The sequence below is a fragment of the Plodia interpunctella genome, chromosome 28 (genome assembly GCF_027563975.2).
Source record: "Plodia interpunctella isolate USDA-ARS_2022_Savannah chromosome 28, ilPloInte3.2, whole genome shotgun sequence".
NCBI lineage: Eukaryota > Metazoa > Arthropoda > Insecta > Lepidoptera > Pyralidae > Plodia > Plodia interpunctella.
In genome coordinates this window covers 4,530,875-4,547,366 of record NC_071321.1, presented here as the reverse complement: position 1 = coordinate 4,547,366, position 16,492 = coordinate 4,530,875, and the positions used below count along the sequence as shown (strand labels likewise).

Here is a 16,492-nt window from a genome sequence, read left to right as displayed (position 1 = left end):
ACTCTGGGCTCCGATGCTCAATGGCTAAGGAAGAAACCGAGAAAACGCTCAGATGAGAGAAAGATACACGAGTCAAATCGATCTCATTGGCTCAATATAGATTTCAGAACTACTTAAAATTTGCGCTACTTTCTAGGTAAGTACTTACCTACTTAGTATTAATTACAACATACAATGAATTTAGTAAGTACTTCGGTACCTACTAATTCCATGCAACACACAGAACATCAGAATCCAATAAGGATATTTTTCACTTCAACAATGTATGTTCAATATGAATCAAAAAAAAATTATCCATTCAGAAAGCTAATCCGCGCTACGTCAGATGTCCCTCGGTATATTATGTACCTAGTAATAATGGATCGGCCTCGTTCCTTATTTATTGGCTCCTACTTTGGTTATGTAATGTAAGTACATGACTTTTATCCAGAAGCTCCTAAAGTCCTACAAGAGCAATGCCTCAAGGGCCGCTTTTGAAATAAAGTAAATTATTTTTTTATAGGAAAGAAAGAAGTAATAAAATTAAAGTATACTAGCTTTATACGTGCAGCTTCGCCCGCGTAAATTACCCCACGGTAACAGTTTAACTTTAAACTATATGTACCTATGCAAAATTTTAAGAAAATTGGTTGTCTGTAGAGGTAATAAACTTACTTTCGCATTTATATTCGCATCACAGATATAAGAACTTGTTCGTATATCTGTGATTCGCATAAATAGGATGTAATCTGGCAAATTAAATAGTTCTGAAAGTCAAGTTCTAAACATAACAACCTAAACTTAAAAAAAGAAATTGACGGCAAATGTCAATCAATTTAAGTCAGCTGTCAGGACTGTCAAAAGAACATTGTTTTCGTGTTTGACCGCGCAGATGTGATTAGCATCGATTATTCAGAAAAAACTATTTTAGATTAGTGAAAATGCCCGAAACAATTATAGAAAGTGTCCTTAGCGGTAAAATTGATGCCGCCCTTTTGCTAAAGTGGCTAGATTGTGATACAAGAGAAGTACATAACCTAACCTTTTTGATATTTTTTGTATCTTTATTTTTTACAGTAAATAAATATATTTTTCTGGTTTTTAGGATACACCTGAAGATTGTGTGTTGTTATGTTGTAATAGAAGTGAATTCGTGGCGCATTTTCTATCATATTTGAGGAACCAGACTGATAGGTAAGTGGAAAGAAAGTATAAAATGAAGGGTGTGACCTACTCACTACAGAATGAAGTAAATTTCTTATTTCTAAACAACTTTGGCATTTCTTAACACGTTATTTTTACTAAACACTGATAACAGACTTGTTAAATAAAAGCATCTCCAATAAAAAGCATCACAATACTCTTACAACTAGGTGAAGTATTTAACTGAACTTTTGTCTTTAAATAAAATTAAAATTATGCAAGATCCACTTGTCTCTTCAAATATAAGATTTATATTATCAAACAATGATAAGGTTTTTTTAGATACATAAATAATATGTCTAAAACATGTATTTGCAGGTCAGTGTGCTTTGTGGCAAGGCCTCCTCTAACTGCTTTCACAGGTCTCTTTACAAAGCCACTCTAATATAGTTAGGACCTAGTGTTCAGCTTAATTATATAGATAGATAAATCTTTATTTGTAGTCACAAACACACAAATACAAACCAAAAGTACATAACGGTAACAAGAGACAGATTACATATATTAATAAAAGACATAGACAGAAAATAAATGAGTATGTGTTTATGGATGTGATAATTCATGTTCACCTTGTGGAGCGTGGGGCGATCTTACTGTCTTTAGCTATTTTTAAAAGGCCAGTAGGTTATCTGTTATTCACTGTGGCATTCCTCCAGCTTCAAAATTATGTGTAGGTAACCATCACATCGCAGTGTGGATAAGTCACAGATTTACATACAATTTTGTTAACCCTAATGTGTGTTGGTGCCCTAAATTTTCCTGAATACCATAGCATGACATAAATGTCATCATCATTGACAGCTTTCTTTGTCCCACTGCTGAGAATAGACCTCAGTTAATGATCGTCATACTTCTCGAAATATATAAATATATCCTATGTGATTTCCAGCATACTCCGCAGCAATAGCAATGCAATACAGCTGCTCCAGCATCAGAGCACTCCTGAGAAGATCCTCAGCTCCCGCCGCAAGCACCGCCGCTCTATCAGCGACCCCACCAGTGATGACCGCACTATGGACAGCCTCTCGGTCAGAACTGACCGCCAACGCAGCCACGAGTCACCCAGCAAAGATAAAAAGCGAGGACGAAGAGTCAAAACTAAGTTATTCACAGAACTGTCCAAAGAACAGTCCGTATCGTCTGACGAATCAAGGTTAAGCATCGGACTTGACAGAGTTGTCATATCTAGTACACCGCTGAAGAATGGCAGGGATTACCCAAATTTACCGTTAACCAGTCCTGTCACACCAAAGAGTTTTAAGGAGTACGAAAGGTGTGATACACCAAGGTTGAATCAAAGGCATTCCAGATCTCATGAAAAAAGTTGCTTAGGAGACTATCTTGTGACCGCACAGAAGAGTTCCAAGAAGAGAAAAGGGAAGAACACATCGAATGATGATGCCGATGTGAAAGTTGAGTTAGATTTAAGTAATTCTGAACAGTTTCCAGAAATCGGGGTTAGGAAGTCCAGTTCGTTGCGGTCTGAACGGAGACGGATTAAGCCAACGAATATAGATAGAAGCACTTCTCAAAAAAGCTTTTCATTGAACAGTTTCACTTCAGAGTGCTTCCAACAGCCTTCCCCTTTAGCTTTGGAGGATAATATAGCTTTCAAAGCACAGAATGTGCAAACTAATGAAGTGTCCAACAGTTTTGAGACCGAACGCAACATTTTGAAGCAGGAAAGACACAAATTGATGGAGAAATTCAATATTTTGAACACTTCCGCGTCGCCGAAAACTGTTAAAACGCCCCAAATCAAAGTCATACAAAATAATTCTATAGAAAAAATTAACTACATCAAGTCCGATGCAAATAAAGTAGTTTTGAAAGATAAAATTGATATTCTAGTAGATATTTACAATGTTTTATTAAAGAAGAATTTGATATTGAGTGTGATAACTGAAATATACTTTTTGATATCGATAATATTATCGAAACAAAGCGAAATCGATTACGAAGATGCCGAATCGAATTTAAAAGACAATCATTTAGATTACTTATTAAAATCTATACATAACAGCACATATTTCGCTGTGAAATGTCTATGGAATCAACGCATCATTTTAGAGGTTATATTAGACAAGAATTCGTTGAAAACACTCGGTGAAAATAAGAAAATTCGTTCTTTCTATCCGGACTTAGCCAAATTCCTGCTAAATTCGTACGGATTAAAGTGTGAAGCGGAGACAACTCAAGACAAGAAGACTTCAGAATTGAGGCCCTCCAACGGAGTCATATGCTTTAACTTGGAGACAGATAATGTGGACAATTTCCCGTCTGCGCTCAGCTTTCAAAGCTTCAAGAAACAGAGGGACATGTTTTATGAAATACTCAGGTAAATCACAAATCATATTCTTTTAGTTTTATACATTTGTGTTGAAAGTTACATAAATCAGGCCATAGTGATGTGTAAGCAAGTATTTCCACTACGACTTGAAGCCCGCGATTTTTGACTAGATTTTATTAATTAACACTTTTTTATTTAAACTTTAATGCACAATATAGTAAAAGTACAATAGCTGTACTAAATACTATATTATTTAACAGTAAATCATTGGTCATACAGAGATTATATTTGTATTAGTCTACTTAAACACTTAAACAATACACGTAAATCTTTAGTTAAATATTTATTGGCGCCCAACATACAGTCCCACGTTGGGCGCCAAATATTCAAGTATACAAAAGTCATGAACAAAATTGTTTGTACTTATCATTAAAGCTTACTCAGAATAAACCAATCATCTTGTTACTCGTTTTTTAATAATCTTATTTAATTCATGTATTTTTGATTTATGTTATTTTCAGTTACATTGTGAGTAAACCAGAGTTAAAAAGTTCTAATTCAATTATGAAATAAATTACTCGTTTAACACTAAGCTCAGCCCTGTCTGGCGCACCGGCGCCACTATCACAATTTTTATCTATATCCATTATTTCTTAGTAAAATTATTTTTAAAAAATCTTAACAAATTATGTCACAAAGAATTTTATTAAATCAGATGTCTATTATATAATGTGATCACAATGGACTAAACCGATTTTGGTGGGCACGGTATTGTATTAATGATGTATGAATATGAATTACGTCAGTGTGCGGTTAGATAGGGCCTACTATATTGCAGGCGTATTTTTGTACTTTTATACAAATAGGTTTTTCAAAAATATAGATGGTACCAAGAAAGCCAGTCGTCAGACGGGTCTCGCGGCCGCGCCTCGTTCCGCGCCAGAATCAAGCCTTTACTGTCCGCGGCCGCCAGCGCCGCCAACCACGCGCACCTCGCCGCCTTGTTCACGAGGCATATGTTGGCAGCGCTGCCGCACAACACTCAGGTATACTTTATATTTATATACCTTACAGTTTTAAGCATTGATGGCATTGAAAATCTGATTATTATCAAGCCTAATGACCTTGATTACCTTTTGCTGATAAACATACTAGTTAAATTGTTTTATTACTGTGTTAAATATCATTGTAAGCCCCCCGCGGCAGGACATAGTGAACTCTCAGTTGTGTTTGTGCCACCTTTTGTTAACCTATGATTCACAATGAAATAAATTAATTGAAACATTCAGTTATAATTTTATGATCGCGTGTCTGACATCAATTAACAAACATACGTTTTCTATATGTCTTTTAACTAAGCGGGCGGATATTTACTCTTACTGTATCGTGGGGTACACTTTGTTTGGTGGCAAATGAAATTTTTGTTGGTAAATACTTGTTTTTATTGAGTAATTTTAAATTACAAAATTTGCTTCACGACATTGCTTGTACATGAAGGAGAGATAAAAAATATGTATATATTTTTTAATGTCATACAGGAAACGTCAAAATAGACTGACAATTTATTTAAAAAATAATCCTAATTAAACAAAGTCACTTCCCGCTGTCTGTCCCTATGCATGCTTAGATCTTTAAAACTACGCAACGGATGATAATGCGGGTTTTTTTCAATATCACTGGTATCAAACTCAAAACCTCCTAAAGACTACTTGGGTACAACAAAACAAGCTACTTCTGTTCTACGACTTTTCGTGATTCTTAGTTTTTTTTTTACATATACCTAAAAAAAATACAATCAAAATTGCGATTCCACACATGTTAACTGTATGTAACAGCCGAGCAACACGAGACAGTACAGTAGCGTTATGTAGCAGAATCGAACATAGAGTTGACGTTATATAGAAACGATATTAAAACTAAAATAAGGATATTTTTTGTATTTATTACGTTTAGACAAAAGTCGTAGAACAAAAGATGTTAGTCTCTATGTACCTTATGCGCCTTGGGAAGGTTATGCTGGTTATGGAAGTAAGTAACCCTGTATAGTGTGATTCCTGCGGAATGTTTGCTTGTGTTTGCGTGTTATACTTAAATAAGTAAATATATAAATATAGGATAAATCACACAAATTGAGCTAACCCCAAAGTAAGTTCGAGACTTGTGTTATGGGATACTAACTATATTTTATAACAAATACATATATAGATAAACATTCAAGACCCGGGCCAATCAGAAAAAGATCATTTTCCATCATGACCCGACCGGGGATCGAACCCGGGACTTTTCGGTTCAGAGGCAAGCACTTAACCACTGCGCCACCGAAGTCAGTTGCCTAGTTACATGGAGTAAAAAGTAAATTACAATTTTGTATGGATGTTATGTTGGACAGGAGTCGAAACTCAGCAAACTGCAACGCCGTCTGACGTGTCCCTCGGCCTCCGACAGCCACAGACTGCCGCACTTCACCGAACAGGAGATGTTCTACAAGTCAGTCAGAGACTACATTATTTATTCAATTTGAACAAAATATATTATAACCTTTATTGCTGTAGGTGAAGGCTGATAATCAGTGTTGGGCATTTTGTTCAGCGTAACACTGAGCCTTCATAACACACGCACACCCCAATTTTATTTGTGTTAATGAAGTGTTTGTTGGGTGTAACAAAAAAAAGCATTTCAACCCAACAAACATTTTTTTTAGGCTCCGTGTTACGCTTTACTAAATGGCCAGCACTGAGTTTCAGTTCATATATGTATATCATAACATTTTGGATGATGTACATCACTTGTTAACGTCAAAAAGTTACTTAAAACGAATTCTACCGCCGACTTCTAAAGCGCAGGTGAAGAAGAAGAAGCGCAACCAGCTTCACCGCCTGGTTTCTATCCAGGTATATTTTAGGGTTCACATCACAACTATTATGATTACAGAGAATTAATGTTATAGCATTATGTCGAATTACGTATATTTATTGCTACTTGTAGCATACGGCAAGGATACGTGCCCCATCCTCGCACGTAACTGTACATCACAACTAAGTTACTGATGCTCCACCAATGTAGTTTACTAGTAACCGTTCGTGCGCTGCGCCTTACCGCAAGCAACTAAGCGCCGCCGATATATTACGGTAGTGGGCGGACGTGTATATAGACACACTACACTACTGTATGTGTTTACAATATTTTATAAATGCATTTTTTTTCTATAGGGAATTCGTAATGAACACAGACAACGAATCATTCAGGGTACATTTAAGAGACAAATTATCGTCAGAGATAATTGCTTTAGACTCGACGCCATTTGCCGAAGACAGAAACAATGGTAAGTGCAAGCGTAAGTTGGTTCTTCACAGGTTCTGTATGGTATACAAAGTTTATCAATATATACGTGTATTTTATGTTTACTTTGTCTTATATTGATTGATGTTATTTTTTATTTTGATTTTTGAGTTTTTTTATATTGTTTCTATATAATATTTAAAAAGTTATATTTGGAGTATCCTAGAATCTACCTTATAATCTCAGGATCTTAACAACTTGACTCCCGCTTTAAAATATGGTAATACAACACATTCATTACGTTGTTTCATGTTGGTTTTAGCTCACAACTCGGACCTGCCTCGAGAATACCTCGCCCTCAGCAACAAACTGCAGATATTATCAAAGCTATTGGGGTATTTATACGCACTGCCGTACTGTATCAATGTGGAAACGGGACGGTCGGTAAAGCAGCAGAGCTACGCGACGCCGAAAGATAAAGTACTTGAGAATGATCTCGCTTTAAGGAACTATGTGAGTTGATTTCTTTTTAATTTGCACTGTTTAAAAAAATTTTTTTGTCCCTCTCATCAAGTGTTCCCGGTGACATTTAAGGTAGCCCTGGGCCCGACGGATTTCTTCAAGCTTATATATTTTTTTTTACTTTATGGTTTAGCTGTGACTTAGGGTTCATCCAGATCTCTGTTCCACCGAATTCACTCACAATTGATAAAACAGTAAAAAAAAATAAAAGTAATTTCTAATAAATAATTCATAATATTTTTTGTTTCAGAGCCAACCAAGCATAGACCTCCAAGGCTTACTAACAAACGCGCAAAAAACCTCCCGTCTATGCATAACTCTGCCATGGATCATACACTTTTTATCAATGTTAGATTATACATCATTACGAATAAAATACTATCAAAGACTAATTAAAACTATATTAGAAATATACTCTAGTTTGAAAATCGAAACGAAATACAAAAAGAACACTTTAATTTTCCTAAAATCGATTCTCGGATGGTTATTTGATTTGCCGCATTTTCCAATCGAATTTTATTACGAAATTAGTGATTTAAGCGTGATTGATAGTGAAGTGAATATTGACAGTTATAATATTATCGATGAAACAGTGTTGTTTGAGTTATGTCCGTATTTGAAGGATGTTAACGTTTTGCTCTCAACGTGTAAAGTGGGACAGGAGCAAAAGGAAAGCTTTCGACATATTACGCCTGTCAGTTTGAGCCTGAATCCGGAAGATCGTATGAGGAATAAGGAGAAAGAGTTACAGGTGAGTGTATTGTAAACTTTTGTTTATCAAGTGCTTTGTGTATTTTTAAATAAATTTTCACTACAGGTCATTGGAAGCTGGTTTTAAAAAAGTAGCCTATTTTTATATCGGATATTTCGAATCCATCCGTATCAAATTTGATTAAAATCTGTCCAGCGATTTAACCTCAAAAGAGTAACAAATGTTTTTTGCCATTCATTAATGCACATACATTTTATTTTTTCGATTCGACTAGAACCAAAAATACTATCACTATTTTTTGGTTCGCACTAAAGTTCATTAGGAAAATTATGTAAATCCGAAATAGTGACATCACACCGAAATAACTATCTTACAAGCTCCATAGTACACTTGGAAACATAATTCGACTCTCGGCCCGGCCCCATAGTTCCATTGTGCTCCGTTGAGCAGCGCCTCTCGTTCCGTTATTTTGCATAGGTTTTCAAATCGACGTGCGTCATCTGCGTTTATCTGTCGATTAACGTCAAGTTAGAAGACGATGGAGCAACAGAGCCGAACCCTTTTTATATATAGCTTATGTCTTAACCGAGTCATTGACCAAATTTTGATATTTCTAGAACCGTCTAGAAGAAGAGCTGCTCAAAAGCCAGCCAGCCTCTACCCGCCGCGTTCTGGAGCTCGTCTGCGATAGAGTCACCTCTCTGTGTGTCCGACATCTCTCGTCCAAACATGTCGTCGCTGCTAGAGAGAAGGTGCGGTTGGAAGCTATGGCTTTGGTGAAAGCGAACTCGGGGAGTGACGTGAGTAGATGCTTTGTAAAACGGAAACCATAGTGTGTTTTAATGTCAAACAAAGCCATGTATTGGTAACTTTAAGTTCGCATGTTGGGAAATCCTGTAGCACTGGCTGTGACAGGACGAGGTCCTTACGGAACTGTAAATCACAGCCAGGCCCGTAACCTTGCCATAGGTTGTTTTATCTTGAGTTTTTTCATGAGTTCTTGACTTTATTTCTGGAGTTAATTTTGTTATGAGTATTGCGGTTCTCGCGTACAAAATCGTAGTACACTTTCCCTTCTTGAATAATGATCCCTATATATATATATGATCATCATGGAGCCAGAAGGCTTACCACGAAACAAACATTAGCACGTTACTAACGTCCACATGCTATCTCTTTTTCTCGTACCGTGTACTCATCGTGTAAAAAAAAATAGAGAACGCGTGGATGCAATGTCGTACTCCATATTTTATCTTTCATGATAGCCGTCTGTTCCAGAACCTACTACAATCCCTCCAATCCCTGTACACCACTCACGCGCAACAACTGTGCGCCTCAGCGCTGCAGTCGGCCGAGGAGTTGGTTCAGTCTCGGTCCGCGGCGGCGCTGGAGGCGCTGCTGCCGCACGCGCCGCCGCCCATCCTCAAGCTGGCCGTCAAGGGCTGCCTTAACCGGCTGGGGAAGTGGCTCAGGGACAACTGGAATACCACTGGTGAGTTCGTTCATTCATTCATTACAATATAACATAAATTCAGTTAAAACCATTACTATCTCAATAGGAGCCGTTCAGTCATTCGTTTATAAGATGAAGTTTAATGTCGCTAGAATCGTATCTTCGAGCTGAAAAAGAAATGGATTCTAAAACAACTGGAATTTCACTAATGATTTCATTCATTCATTCATTCGTTCGTTCGTCAGCTGAAGGTTTCCCCAATCCCATGTTCAAGCTGGCAAAAATGGGTCCCAATGGTACAGGCTAATTCGATTCGATACTAACGATAATACTACTCTTTATCAATAGTATTGTTCTAAAATAGCTATCGATAGGACTATCGATAGTATGGTCGGTATGTTATAACACGAGCAAAGGTACCTTTTGGAGAAAAAACGCTTAGCTTTGCTAACCGTGGATATCATAAATATAGTATCGTTGAGTTAGTATCCCATAATACAAGTCTCGAACTTTGAGGCCAACTCAAATCTGTGTGATTTGTCCCTGTATAGCTATATATTTATTTATTTCTAGCAATCCTCTGCAAAGACATAGAAGCAGAGATGAAGACCCTCATTGTGTTAGGAGATAGCGCTACATACTCCGGCGGTCACCCGCGCACCGACCTGCACGCCCTGGTAACGCCTCAAGCGCAATTTGAAGTCAATAACGTTAGTCCGTCCAATACTATCATTCAGTTGAAGGTAATATAACTTTTTATTCATATTGATTTGTGTGTGTTATTCCATTTATCAAATTATTTGTCCTTTATTACGACCTATCTCTTTCATCTTACGTAATAACGAAAGAAATAAAAAAAAGTTGTAAATGGAATAACTATTCAACTTTGTGTGTTTGTGAGTGTGTTTGTTACTTCTTCACGCTAAAACGGCTGAAAATTTTTAAAACCAATAAATGTGAATTAACATATAGGTACTTTTATCCTAAAAGTACGCGATTCCCGTAGTTTTTGGTTAAAAAGTCTGATAGTCGTAAAAGTAGCGCTAACGTGCATAAAAACGCAAGCATTTTTCTTAAATAATTAAGCGGACAACACCGCGGGGTGCAGTTAGTAATATACTAATTTCTAAATACAATGAAAAGTTTGGTACATACATATTTATGCTCTTGTTGTTTCCCCCCAGGAACAAATCTGCCTCCTCTTAGAATACTCGGAGCCCGCGAACCTCAGCCACATTCTGTGTTCGGTCGCCCGCTGCTGTTCGCCGAGCAACGTGTTCGCGCGCGCGCTCGCGGCGCGCGCGCTGCTGCGGCTCAGCTCCGACCTCTGCTTGGTATTCGGTGAGTTTATGTCAATCCACAATTAAATGTTTATGAAAATCTATAGCGCGTTTTAATTATCAACACCGCCATCTATCGCCAATGAAACTAAACTACCGCTCCACAAGAATGTGTTCGTTCGGACACACACCGCGCCCCGATAAGACACAGCTCCGAACTCCTGCTTTGTGTTCTGTGAGTCTATGTCAATCCACAGAAAATCTTCATAGTGCGTTTTATGTTAGAGCTGTGACGCTCCAAAGCCCAGGGTTTGCATAAAAAATAATATAACCGTTCAGCTATGATTAATTTAAAACCGGCCGTCTGTGCAAAATTTGATCAAAATTGTTCCAGTACGCAACGACTTTTAAAGAATATACATTTTTATTGTACTTTAGGACGAAGTATGACATCTGTTTACAATCTTGCAAATAAATATTGTTTGATTAAACATAATTTCTTTGTTCCAGTGAGCAGAAAACCATTAGAGGTCAACGACTCATTCCTTAACCAACTGCACAACATTTGGAACACGTGTTGTCCGGATCGTAAGAAGAATCAAATGCAAGAAATCGATCTCTTACCGGAAAGGAGGGACATATCTCCGGAGATGAGAAACTTCGAGGACGACGATCGTGTCCCAACACCTGTTTCCGACGACGAAAACCAAAAAAATCCAGTTATAGTTGTCACTAGTGAACAAATTGTTAACAGTGAACAAGTTGACAATAGTGAAGAAATCGTCAAAAGTGAACTAAGTAGGGAGAACAGTGGACATTTCGATAGCAAAAGTGTAGATAACAGCGTAGTGGTTTTGGATGAGAATAACGGTGAACTATTGGAGTCTTTCGACAGAATCTTGTGTCCAAGGAACATTGTGTTGTTGAGCTCATCTAAGTGCAAACAAAGTGATGTGTGGGAGTCGTTAGCTACCGTTTTAGTGTTTTTGTTGAAGAATGACTATTTGAGCGAGGATTCGTTGACTGAACAGTGCCTCGCGGTTTATAGGCAGGATTGGCCGCAGGTAATTCTTATACGGCTATACATTATCGCGAAATTTGGCGGATTCTGCCTACATTGCAGTAAATAAAAGCTCTCATACAAACTACGCAATGTTCATTCAATGTTCGACATCGGTCAGGGTTCGGTGATAGTGTGTAGCCGGCATTACTTATTTATTAATAAATACATGTACAGTCACGTGCATTAACAGGTATACACATCGGTTCTTATTCCTAAGTGATAAAGTCTAAAATTGAATGCATCTTTATACAAGAGAAGTTTTGACCCAGCATAGAACTATTTATATTCTCCTGTAACTGTACGAGTTGACAGCAAGCTGATGACAGGTAGGTGATAGACAATAATAGCATTCCCAAATAGGAATGACGATTAGGCGGGTGGTTGCAAAATCACAGCCAATACAAAATTGAAATGCTTCTATCGCTGGCTTCGTGGCTTCACAGCTCCGAATGCAACTGGGAATACATTAAAATGATGGAGAAAGACTTAACTTTCAGTTCTTGTACAAAGTTGTATAATCACAGGCAAATCTTCAAAATTTTAATATAAACATACAATGACCTCGGGATTTGCGGCAAAATTAGTAAATAAATGTCAAAAATTCCTCTGCCGATCAGAAAGTCTATATAACAAAACGCCTATAAAGGAAATCGACAGTTTTTCATTATGTTCACTTGTGAACATAATTACTAGTAAAAGTAATAAAAACTAAATGTTTTTATTTGTATTAAAATAAAATAAGCTTCTTCGGCACAACAAACGTAGGTAAACAAATAATATATTTTTCTCATTCCACAGAACATTCTGGAAAGTCTATCGAGTTGCATGAAGTCAGTATCGTCGAGATGGTCCAGATCTTCTACGGGCAAGTTCACACTGTTCCTAGACTTCCTAGCGGAGTACTGCGGCGATTTGGACTACGAGCCCATGGAATAAATATCAATCCACCCATGCGTCCACACAATACAATTTATTTCGTTTACCAAGGAATCTAACAGCGTAACAATAAATTAGAATATTAAATAACATTGATAAAGCCAATATAGGTATCCGTTTCTGCAACAATGGTTAAAGTTAACCGATAACGGGGTGAAATTAGCGCAGCATCTGTCAATAATAATATACGTAGGTACGATTTTCACATAATTGTAATGAAAATTCCAATTCATAAATGTACTTATAATTACATAAAATACATTTAAATAAGTATCACAAAGGATACTCCTAACGGTCCTAACGGGACACAAAACTCCAGGCCGCGATCCTATTGCTCCGTTGCGATGTCGCAGCTCCATTGTTTTCTGTAGGTTTTAACTTGCGTCAACGTACGTCGAAACTCCTTACAATTTTCGCGTTGTTCTGTCGAAGGACGTCAAAGCAACGGAGGATGACGGAGCGCAACGTAGCAATGGGGCCGAGCCCTTATGCCCCAAAACACAAAATACATTTAATAACAGAAATAAAAATTTAATGCCCCTCCTTCACGCGGCTGTACGATACACCCACTTACTGATATTCCACCGTTGTCACCAAGCGTTGTTTCTTCGTCTTTCACGTCAAGACCTAAACCAATTGGTAGGGCTGGAGAGTGACACAGGCTACTTTTTGTCGCGGGCGGATTCGCGGACAACGGCTAATTAGTTTAGTAAGAAACAACATGAATAAATACTAAAAACTAAACTTATTTACAAATATTTAAAACTTTACATTTAAAAATACGAATTTTTTAAGTATTTATAAATATACAAAAAAAATACATACATTTTAGGCAAAACATGACAAATAAATTTAACCGTAAACACCAGAATTGATGTCTTATATGTATAGTTAGTATATAATGTAAAGTATATATGTAATGCTAGAAGTATACAGGCTGATAAAAGAACATTAGTCTATTTATAATTCATAAAAAAAGCATACTTTAAGCTAGTGTTTTGTCTCGTACGGTCTGTACCAAATTTTGTAAAGTGTGAGAGTGACAAAACATAGCTTTAAGTATGCTGTCTTTTTTATGAATAACAAGGTAAATCAAAGTAGAAAACTAATTTTTAACTATAAACTAAATATTTAATTGCAAAACCAAACAGAATGGTCAAGATTGGTTGATAAACACCCAGTGTCGGCATCCAAGAGAACACAGAAAAAGCTACAATATTGTAACTACATACAGTGAAAAAAATGTAAAAAAAAATCCTAAAAATAAACTTGCAATATTTTTGGGCCAATCATAGAATTTGTCGGTCAATTTCACGAGCGTTTTGAGCGCCGCCGCGGGCTGTCATTAGTGTTTAATAAATTGCACCACACACAGTAACCAATTTAATTATCCTATTTTATAAATATGTAAAGTACTGGTACAATGTTAATTTTATGTTTAATTTAAAAAAAATGATTATTCAAAAAAAATGTGCGACACTAATGAAACGCTACACGCCGCCGTTCAAACAGTCGCGAAATTCATCCTTGTGGTGAACGAAGAATTCATTGAATAGATTATGAGTGGAATAACAAAGAGTATCGTAAATTAATAAAGTGTTTATATATAAAAATATATGTCAATGACTGTTTTAGTTGTAAATAAGATTATATACAAGGTGTATATATTGGTATACACTTGTATATATAGGTATTGAGCTATATACATACGAAATGGAAGATACTAGATCTAGTATTAATATTAACTTAAAACTTCGCATAAAGGACCTACCCTCAGAGCGCTGCGAGCGCTGCGCCCGCGCGGTCATTACGATGGCTCAATTTTCTTGAGGAAAGAGTCATTTCCAAAATCAATCATTCATAAAATTGACACTACCACAGTTCAGATTGATTACTTTAGAGTAAAATATTAAAATTAATTTCTTTGTTAAAATTTGAAAAATTGTAATGACAGCGCGGTCGCAGCGGGCAAACGCGCTGAGAAACACCCACCCGAGTAATTCTTACCGTTGTGTGAATCGTCTATTAGTAAGTATATAATAATTTAAATGTGTTGCCAACTTGTTTTTTATAGTTGTTTTCTCTTTAAAGATCTCTTCATACGCAAAAGTACGTTGTAAATATTTACCAATGAGGTTACCATGAGTTTTTGCGAGCACGTAATTGCGTCGCCATAGACATAAATTAAATGGAGATTGAACAGCGCCCCCTGTCGTAATTAAATGGAACTATCAATTTTTCATATAAATACGATTGTGTTCTCGCAAAAATTCGTGCTTACCCCACAGAAAAGATCGGAACAAACCTTAAAATAATCGTTTTGATGATATAATCGTAAACGTGATACCCGCCATTTTGTAACAAAATTTAAATACATACAGAAATTAATTGCACAATCAGGTACAGATAAAACTAACCAGACTATCGAGCCCGGCCCCATTGCTCCGTCGTCCTCCGTTGCGTTGATGTCCATCGACGGATCAACTCGGTAATCAACTTGGAATGCTATCTTACTAATATCGGTGGTTCATTTTTATCTGCTCCTGTCTGTACAATTTGACAGGGATAATGTGCCACCAACCTTGTCAAATACAGTCCATAATATACCTTCAATCCTTCGATGGACACCAAACGTGTATAGACGTAACAACAAGATTAAACTTTTTTGTCTCGTTTTAACAAAGTCGATGACGAAATGTCCCATCCTTGTTCCTAAATGAAGGATGACAGAAAGAAGGATAAAAATATGTTTTTAAATATTATTACAGTTATAATACGATAACTGAAAACACGGTTAGGTACGAATTTTTTAGTAATGCGAAGAACTTTTTAAGAAGGGACATTTTTAGAATTGAACAATATGAGAAAAAGACACTGTGGAACTTAGCGCCTGTATAAAAGTTCTTTTTTTGAAAGATCTACTCATTATATTGTTATTGTATTATAAATTGTACATTTCGTGTTTATTTAATTTATTATATGTATAAAAATATCTTTTAAAAAAACCGACCACAGTTATTTAGTCTTATTATTCTACGTTAAGATAAAATAGTGTCCTGTAATCGAATCTAAATTATAAAAATGTAGTATATTATTATTTTTATAGACCAAGAGCCCGTGACTATCAGTCCTTTGTTATAGCAACTAGGAAATCCCAGTGACTAAATATCTGACATCATAAACAAGATTGTTAGTTCGACAAGTTTACATAATTCGTTAAAATTTACTTATAAAGAGGTAAGCGTAATCTCCGAAACTACCGAACCAATTTCAAAAATTCTTTCATCATTAGAAAGGTGCATTATCCAAGATTGCTATAGGCTATATTTTACCTCAAAATTCCCACGGGAGCGAAGCCCCGAGCAACATCGAGTACAAAATAAGTCTGTTTAATTATCCGTTCCGATAACGGTGGCGGTAACACGAGGGACAATAACCAATAACCTAGAAATAATTTTTATCTAATGTGTTTATTTATATCAAAATTTGCACAATAAACGTCGTTCGTGATGTCAGCTTTCTAGTGCTGTTAAGATTCTGGTGTTTTAGAATAATTCTGGATAAAGTGAGGTACTATGATGACCTTTGCAATATAAAAAACATGATTATTAAAACACCGATCTCAACCTAATAATAACACACATATTTCAAAAATTTCAGCTTGTATAATATAGCGACGGACTGGCGGTCGCGAGCTCCTGCTCTATATTCAGTGCTTATGAAAATGAACAGTCCAAATGTTTATAGTGTAATATAATGTCGTTTTTATTGGATT

The 16,492-nt window shown here is 36.4% G+C and overlaps 1 protein-coding gene across 1 annotated transcript; it reads left to right on the top strand.

The window, feature by feature from the left end:
* Positions 1-838: 838 nt before the first annotated feature.
* Positions 839-16,490, top strand: dlt (discs lost). The gene is made up of 14 exons (XM_053765782.2): positions 839-1,007; positions 1,085-1,173; positions 2,072-3,520; positions 4,356-4,518; positions 5,862-5,959; positions 6,682-6,794; positions 7,074-7,264; positions 7,524-8,024; positions 8,603-8,785; positions 9,264-9,477; positions 10,012-10,181; positions 10,623-10,779; positions 11,229-11,782; positions 12,580-16,490. Exons 1-14 carry the CDS (start codon positions 921-923, stop codon positions 12,715-12,717), a joined length of 4,107 nt encoding a protein of 1,368 aa, XP_053621757.1. The 5' UTR covers positions 839-920; the 3' UTR covers positions 12,718-16,490.
* The last annotated feature ends 2 nt before the right edge of the window (positions 16,491-16,492 follow it).

What these genes read in the sequence shown, in the direction of transcription:
- dlt (XM_053765782.2), top strand. Translation starts at nt 921, where the DNA reads ATGCCCGAAACAATTATAGAAAGTGTCCTTAGCGGTAAAATTGATGCC. An exon ending in TGCCGAAGACAGAAACAATG is followed by an intron (nt 6,795 to 7,073) that starts GTAAGTGCAAGC and finishes TGTTGGTTTTAG; the next exon opens with CTCACAACTCGGACCTGCCT. An exon ending in ATAAGGAGAAAGAGTTACAG is followed by an intron (nt 8,025 to 8,602) that starts GTGAGTGTATTG and finishes TGATATTTCTAG; the next exon opens with AACCGTCTAGAAGAAGAGCT.